The sequence below is a fragment of the Lactuca sativa genome, chromosome 6 (assembly GCF_002870075.4).
Source record: "Lactuca sativa cultivar Salinas chromosome 6, Lsat_Salinas_v11, whole genome shotgun sequence".
Lineage (NCBI taxonomy): Eukaryota > Viridiplantae > Streptophyta > Magnoliopsida > Asterales > Asteraceae > Lactuca > Lactuca sativa.
The window spans coordinates 62,668,740-62,677,801 of NC_056628.2; the positions used below are offsets into that span (position 1 = coordinate 62,668,740).

Below are 9,062 nucleotides of genomic sequence, written 5' to 3' on the forward strand. Positions count from 1 at the left end.
GAAATGTTAATAAATTTAGTCAAGGGTACATAGTGTGTTCGTAAAATTTCGATTATGATTACGGCATTCCTCTTCACAATTCGAATTTTGAGAACATAGCAAATAAAACATTATGCGTCGTGTCCCATACACTTCGGGTATAGGATCGATTGCAAATGCTTTAATGTTTGACCATTCTAAAATTTTCCAAATGTCGAGCGCATTTAGAGGGAAAAGGGACTAGAATTGGTTTTGTCTAAAATAATTAAACAACTATCAAAGGGCAATCCAAAGTTTGACGAGGATTGGTCGCTTGTGAGTAGTTGGAAGCATGGTATTGAATGGACCATATCGACTTATTATGAATAGAAAAGATTCTATTAAGAATGAGTTGTCATATGGAAAATATGGAAATGTTTCCATATTGGATGGTGTAACGACCCAAAAATCACGACTAAACATTTCTTTTAAAACATTACTAAAATCATATTTATAAAAATCGCATCATAAGTCATAACATAATTTCTAGAGTATTAAATCAAAACATAACATCATTATCAGAGTCAAACGTTCCCAGGCTAACTGACTATGGTGTGTGCACTGCAATCTTCCCGAGCTCCTCTTTTGAAAACCGGGTACCTGAAACCAAAACTGAAAACCGTAAGCACGAAGCTTAGTGAGCTCCCCCAATCTACCACATACCACACAATAACATATAAAGCACATACTAGGCCTTGCCCGCTGCATCGGACCGAAGTCCGGACTAACTGGGGCCTTGCCCCCTACATCGGACCGAAGTCCGAAGCTGACTGGGACCTTGTCCCCTACATCAGACCGAAGTCCGAAGCTGACTGGGACCTTGTCCCCTACATCGGACCGAAGTCTGAAGCTGACTGGGACCTTGTCCCCTACATCGGACCGATGTCCGAAGCTGACTGGGACCTTGTCCCCTACATCAGACCGAAGTCCGAAGCTGACTGAACATAGCATAAACATATCAACTAGCATAAACACATAAATCCTGTCTGAGCCACGAAGGCATTAAACATACTAACTACTACATCGGACCGAAGTCCAAAGTTGATTGGGACCTTGTCCCCTACATCGGACCGAAGTCCGAAGCTGACTGAACATATCATAAACATATCTACTAGCATGAACACACATAAATCCTATCTGAGCCACGAAGGCATCAAACATGCTAACTACTGCATCGGATCAAAATCCGGATACTACTGCTAGCTAAACGGGCCGGCATTGTGGCCTTAGACCCGTTCCTACTGGAAGAAAACTCACCTGAAGTGCTGAGCTCTGCTGATAAACCTTTGGCTGCTACTCGACAATCTCCTGAACCGTTGTTCCTCTAGCTCTCCGAGTTGTCAATATCCATATAACACTTAGTCCAACTGACCTCCAAAGGTCAACTAGGTCAACTCTGGTCAAGGTCAAAATCCTGGTCAAAGTCAACCTTCCAGGTCAACCCTACTCGCCGAGTCCTCATAATGACTCGCCGAGTTCATATGCTCAGGGTCTTTCTATTCGCGACTCGACTCGCCGAGTCAGTCTATGACTCGCCGAGTCCAACCAGTTCCAAGTCCTGTCCTGACCAACTCGCTGAGTCACCACCCGACTCACTGATTCTAGTCTCACTCGAAAGGTTTGGGGTTTCGCGACCTGACTCGCCGAGTCCACAAATAGACTCACCGAGTCCAAGGCAATCTTCAACCAACTCGTCGAGTTGTTCATCCAACTCGCCGAGTTCATGCCTAACTTCATCCGACTCGACGAGCTGTTCATCCCACTCGTCGAGTTCCTCCTCATCTTCAAGCTACTCGCCGAGTCCACTCGAAGGACTCGCCGAGTCTATCCAGTCCTTAACCCATGCAGTGGCTTTTCGAGCCAAACAGGGCTTCCAACTCATAGATCCATACTTCTAAGGCCTATCCCCCACGTAAAGTGGCAAACTTTACGTGTAGATCAAGAGATCTAGGCTCAAAACACATTCAAACTAGGGTTTATGGCAAACATACTTCTTCAACTTACCAAGGGCTGATACTTTAGGGGATTCTAGACCAAAACAAGCATGGATCTGAGGTAGCAACCTCAGATCTGGACCTCTAACTCGAAGTGGTTACTTATCATGCCAAAAATGTCCAAAACTCACACATGAGAATAGATCTAGGTGCAAAGGGATTCCAAGCAACAACTTATTACCTCCAATTGGTCTGAAATGTCTTCTCAATCCCGGATCTACAGTCCCTTCTTGCACCTCCAAGGCCTTTCTTCCTTTTCCAAGCTTTAGTGCACTCTTCAAGGCAAGATCTAGCTCAAAAACGGATATGGTGGCTAGGGTTTGGTGTTCTGGGGTAGAGAGGCAGTAAAGGAACCCTAGGGAGGAGAATGAGACGTTTAAATAGGCTCCAAGTCCCGGATTTAGGGTTTTCCTTGCTCAGACCAGACTCGCCGAGTCACCTTGGCCGACTCGCCGAGTCGGTCGCTTATACCTCAACCTGAATCCCGCTCGGACTCGCCGAGTCCCTCCATGGACTCGCCGAGTCTCCCCTTAAAATTGAGGTCTTCTTTCTTTTCTTGATTTTCCAAACTTTGGGGTGTTACAGATGGACCATATCGACTTTATTACGAATAGATAAGATTCTATTAAGAATGAGTTGTCATATGGAAAATATGGAAACGTGTCTGTATTGGGAATTAAATATTGAAATGTAACGACCAAAATTTCAAAGCAATTAAAACTTTTCAAAACCACCCATTTTAATAATGTTGTTACAAAAAGGTTTTCAATACATTATTTAACAGAGTATTTTTCCCAGGTTCAAATCATAAAACACCAACGCGGGGAACGGTACGATCACACCTTTGCCTTGCCACAGACTCCTGAGAACCTGAAAACATAAAACCACAACTGTAAGCCTGAAAGCTTAGTGAGATACCCCCAAAATACCAACCACATATACGCCCTTCCAGGCCACGACCTTCCGGTCCAAAACATATCGCCTTCCGGCCCATAACATATTGCCTTCCGGCCCATAACACATCGCCTTCCGGCCCATAACATAAAATGCCCACATAACATAACAGATCATAGAACAGCCATTCATATCGGGTCAAACCCCAGACCAAGCAACTGTGCACATAACATATAATCATCAACAGATCACATAACATATCATTACCCTAAACAAGATACCGGCCTAACCGGTCACTAGCATAACATCGCCCAACGAATCAATCAACATACTAATTACACACATACGCCTTTCAAGGCCATGACCTTTCGGTCCACATCGCAATGCCTTCCGGCCCACAACATATAATGCCTTCCGGCCCACAACATATAATGCCTTCCGGCCCATAACGTAATATCATAACAACAGACACTACCCGGATTTCCATCCGATAAAGGGTCGGCCCTGGTGCCTTAAACCCTATTGGTATAGTGAGGATAACTCACCTCGCGATTGCCGACACTCTGAACCGAAGAAGCAGACTCTCGAATCACCAACTCACCGCAAATCCCGAACTAACCATCATCACAAAATAAACATAGGGTCAATCATACTTTCACTTATCGGGCCAAGACCAAAGTCCCAATCTCATACAAAATCCCACATTGGCCCAATTTACCAAATTGGCCCCACCTCACCAAATGAGCCTAGATCCAATATTCATAATATTAATTGGACCCAAAATACTCTATTCATAATTTCCAGACTTGGCCCAAACACCACAACCCACAAATGGCCCAACACAAAGGCCCAAAAAGGAAGTCCACAGGAGGAGTACGCGGGGCGTACTCTCCTTGGTACGCGGGGCGTACTGCATTGATTCGCAAAGGACAATCGGGGTACCGGCCCGTTACGCGGGGCGTAACTGCCAAAACTATTAAGTCCTTCTTACAGCTTAATGGCTTAAGCTCTTAAGCCCAACCTACAGATCCATGTGCCAAATATGATTAGAAATCATAAAGTCTCAGGCTTTATCACTGGGGACGTCCTTAAGCTCTTAACACAAGGTCTTAATCCATTAAGACCCACATAACTCATACATGGAATAGCTACAGCCCTTGGGACCTCATTTTTATCACTCAAGACCTCTCCAAAGGTTTGAAAGGACAGATACACTTGACCAAATCGGACTATGCAACAAGATGAAGACTTTTGGGACAAGAATGATAACAAAGCTTCAAAATACATAGATCTATGCAATATGAGGGTCAAGCAAGAAGCTTTATACCTTAAACCAGCTCCAAAGGGTGGTATTTCTTCAGATCCACAAGTTCCACACGTTCTTCTTCTTCTTTGACAACTTCCCTTTTCTCCTTCAAGCCCTTCTTTTGCCAATACAAGCTTCTCAAGGTCAAACACACTCAAATATGGAGGGAATACGAGATTAGGGTTTCTCTGAGGTTGAAGATAAGTGTAAGGAGGCTGAGGGATGAACCACATGTTCCTTATATAGCGGCTGACCCTAAAAATAGGGTTTGGGGTTTCTGAGAGTACGCTGGGCGTACCTCCCTGGTACGCTGGGCGTACTCACCCGGCTACCCGAAACCATTCGACCCATTACGATGGGCGTACCCAGCCACCTCTCAAAATCAGAATCATGCATGCATGCCATTCATGCATGGGACCATCTATTTCTCATTACACAAAAGGGCTATGAACAATGTTCAACTTCAAAACACCTCAACTCCTCTAATCTAAACCCGCTTCCAAATAACTTCACATTCATGCGAGGGAAACGAGAAGCCCAATACCACTAACACATAAACCCGTCCGAAACCTTCTCGGATGAAGCTCATTTCTCGAAAGGGACCAGAATTACCCTTCCTCTTAAATCTCAGGGACTTATAATTGAACACTCGAAGAACGGGGTGTTACAATTCTCCCCTACTTAAATTAGGCTTCGTCCTTGAAGCCTGCAGCAACTCTAATTCTGAACTTCCCCTGCAATGCACTAGTTGGCACTAACCAAACCAGGTCCCTCAAGGTACAACCATCGACACCCGAAACTCACTTCCTCCTTTCTTGCGGTGTTCTGACCACCGTCTTAAGCCGGGCACCGACTGTACCCTCTAATAATCACACTCAACAACCGAGAATTACCCAAGAAGCATCACTGCCCCAAATCCCAACAATCACTCGACCCATAAGGGTTAGAAAACCATGAACCATTGAATCCCCGATCCGAATCCCACTCTATCCATTCCGCGACGACGGAAAGACCCATTCTCGCTCTCAGAGCAACTCTCACTAGTTCCCCTCTTGCAACTGCATACATATGCTGAACTAGCTCTAACACCCTCAGGTTTGGAAAAACTTGACACACTGATAATATCCTCAAACATCCCCCAGAATAAACCACTAATACATACCCCATACCCTGATCAGAATCACACTGAGAGTCCAAGACTCTCTCCCTACATCCCTTCTGAGCCTCATGGCTCTACACTTGCGAAATTCCCTCCGCAACCTCCGCAGACATCCCAACCCGGATGAGCTCTTATTCCACTGCTGCAAACACGCTGCTCAAAAACCATACTCGAAGTACTCTAGTCATAACTCTGCTCTACCACTTTCACTTCCGGGAACTTGCACTCTCTCTCGGAGTTACACGCCTCTTACCTCTTTCTCTTCCTTTACCAAGGAATCCACCCGGCCACAATGTCACTTCGACAAATGCCACGGTGCTTGCCCGACGCTACACCACCCTTAGCGTGTCCGCTATCCATCCAACACACTTACTCTGACTCTCCTCGCAGGGACTCTCAAGCCCATGCACTACCTCAACTAAACAAGATCACTACCCGGGGCCAGACCTTCCAATGCAATCACACTGCAACATACACAATCCGCAATCTCAAACTGATCCAATAATACCAGCAGAGTCTCCAGCATGACTGGACCGACTCACATAACACATATTAGCCACTCGAGGCTATATCTCTGTGGGTCCGTACACCCAAACTCTGTGAACCCTCAGGTTCTAACTCTGGGAACCTTCCGGTTCCAACTCTATAAACATGCACAACATAAATCCCATAGAATTAATGCAGTACAACAAATCACGTACATAAAGCATACAAATACTCTGATCACATAACCCCCGATTACCTACTCAAACTTGATCCCGGCCTGCTTCCAGGCCTCCACAATCAAATGCCCTAGGTCTGTATCCCGCCCCGCATGCCCGACACACGCTCCTATCAGCCTATACTCTGGGCTGACAGAACACTGCTGAATCCCAACAGCTAAGCACCCTCAAATACTCATCGATCTCCCGAAGAATTCTCTAATTCTCCCCCACTTAAAGCACTGACTAACAACCACCGGTCGCCATTAACGACCTTCCAGAACAACCCCGCAGAAAGAGAACACTTACACTCTGACTGCTTCCCACAAGCATAAGCAACCCTCAGTAAAACACATCTCCTCACTGATCAATCTGCTCAAAAGAATCCGATCTTCCAATTATCCACTCCACGACTGCAGATGCTACCTGAAATTCAACCCAATGCCGCATCTCCACTAATAACCCTCACAAATGATAACCAACGGAATTCCCAAAACAATAACCCATAACCAATCCATAACCATGCCAAACCCGCGAAACAACGAATACCGCATCGAAAACCATACAAAGATACCAGCACAACAATACCCACAATAATCGCAAGATAACAAGGCATCAAGAAAGAAACATACCCGCAGCTGCCTCCGGCACTGCTCCGACCTCCTCTGCCGCAAGCTGATAAGCACGACCCTGAGCCCTTGGGGGCTCCGCTCCATCCTGACCTCCACCTGAAATCCTCAAAGTGGCCGGTGCTGGAGCCTGCACCGGTCCTGCAGAAAGCTGTGGACAGTTGACCCTCAAATGTCCAACCTGACGACAATGATAACAAATCCTCAAATCCCGAATCGGCACTGACTGCCGACAATCCCACGCATAGTGCCCCTCCTTTCCGCACTTGCGGCATGCACCACCGGACCAACAAACTCCGGTGTGACCCCTCCCACACTTCCCACAAGTGTGGCCGCTCCGATCCCCAACTCTAACATCAACGGTCCTGGACCGTTTCGGCGCCGACTGCGACTGCATCGGAGCCTGCCTCAGCTCACGCAACTGCAACTCAACCTCTAACTCACGCCACCTGGCGGCCTCCTGCAACTCCAACAAGGTCTCGTACCTGTGCGCAGACACAAACTGTCTGATATCCCCCTTGAGCATACTCAGATATCGGGACATCTGAGCCTGCTCCGAAGCGAACTCAGGGCAAAACATCGCCCTCTCAGTGAACATCCTGGTGATCTCAGTCACCGACTCCGAATCCTGCTTCAGCTCAAGGAACTCCCGAGCCAATCTCTCCCTCTCATCCTGTGGAACATAGCGAGTGCTGAACATCTCTCTGAACTGATCCCATGAAACCGCAGCCCTCTACGTATCGGAATATGACCCCGTGGTCAATCTCCACCAATCCTTCGCCCCGAGCTTCAACAGGTTCAGAGCACACCTCACCCTCTTATCAGCAGGGCATAAACACGTGAGGAAACACCCCTCCACGTCTGATAACCATCTCATAGAAACAATCGGGTCCTGAACTCCATCGAATGTGGGAGGCTTCGTATAATAGAAGTCCCGATACTGAAAACCCCGACTAGCTCCTCCCCCTGCCGCTGCTACAGTCGCTGTAGTCGCCGCAGCAGCCGTCTCTGCGAGAGCCGCATAGCGCTCATCAAAATACTCAACCATGGCGGTCTTGATCGACCCAAACAGTTCCGACAACTCAGCCCGGAACAATGCAGCAACCTCATCATGAAGGATCTCGCGAATCCTCGCATCCAACTCGCTCGTGCTCATCTGACCGATAACCTTAGACGGCACCGATCCACTCGGAACTCGCTCTCCAGCTCCCGATCCTGATCCGGATCCACTCTCATCATGCCTCGGAATCTCCATACTGGAAAACACCATACCAAATCTCAGACTCATCCCACAAACCTGGGATCCAACTCTCTCAACCCAACCCTAGAGATCATGGTTTCCCTGATACGCGTATGGGTCCTGTGCTTTCAGTAGTACGGGCCCATACTACCTTCCACACCTACCCATATTTGTATGAAGTACTACCATAATACCCTAGAGAACATGCATAACAACTATCAACCCTCACCACTAGAGGAACACTGAGAATCTCATATAAGGGACCCTAGGCTACAGGCATCACAAATCAGGCAAGATTATCATGAAATTCTGAAGATCCCTAGCCTAACTCTAGCATGCTGTTCTATCAAAGCTCAACAAAACAAGTGTCATGAATGGTAAATTTGGGGTTACTTACTGGCTCCGGCTGATCGTACCTCCGCGTCCCCCTTTTACTTAATTTGAAAACCATTTTAATTTCTCTTTTAAAACCTTCCTCGATTTGAGACTGGAGTTACACGAGTGTTCCTCCAATTCACTCAAACCAAGGCTCTGATACCAACTTGTAACGACCAAAATTTCAAAACAATTAAAACTTTTCAAAACCACCCATTTTAATAATGTTGTTACAAAAAGGTTTTCAATACATTATTTAACAGAGTATTTTTCCCAGGTTCAAATCATAAATCACCAACGCGGGGAACGGTACGATCACGCCTTTGCCTTGCCACAGACTCCTGAGAACCTGAAAACATAAAACCACAACTGTAAGCCTGAAAGCTTAGTGAGATACCCCCAAAATACCAACCACATATACGCCCTTCCAGGCCACAACCTTCCGGTCCAAAACATATCGCCTTCCGGCCCATAACATATTGCCTTCCGGCCCATAACACATCGCCTTCCGGCCCATAACATAAAATGCCCACATAACATAACAGATCATAGAACAGCCATTCATATCGGGTCAAACCCCAGACCAAGCAACTGTGCACATAACATATAATCATCAACAGATCACATAACATATCATTACCCTAAACAAGATACCGGCCTAACCGGTCACTAGCATAACATCGCCCAACGAATCAATCAACATACTAATTACACACATACGCCTTTCAAGGCCATGACCTTCCGGT

At 46.6% G+C, this 9,062-nt stretch overlaps 1 protein-coding gene across 1 annotated transcript in view; it reads right to left on the minus strand.

The window, feature by feature from the left end:
- Positions 1 to 4,445, minus strand: part of LOC128126801 (glycine-rich cell wall structural protein 1-like) — a 33,938-nt gene extending 29,493 nt beyond the window's left edge. Inside the window, exon 1 of the mRNA XM_052764927.1 lies at positions 4,234 to 4,445. Within this exon, the coding sequence (XP_052620887.1) occupies positions 4,234 to 4,445 (212 nt within the window). The remainder of the gene's footprint in view (positions 1 to 4,233) is intronic.
- Between the last annotated feature and the right edge of the window lie 4,617 nt (positions 4,446 to 9,062).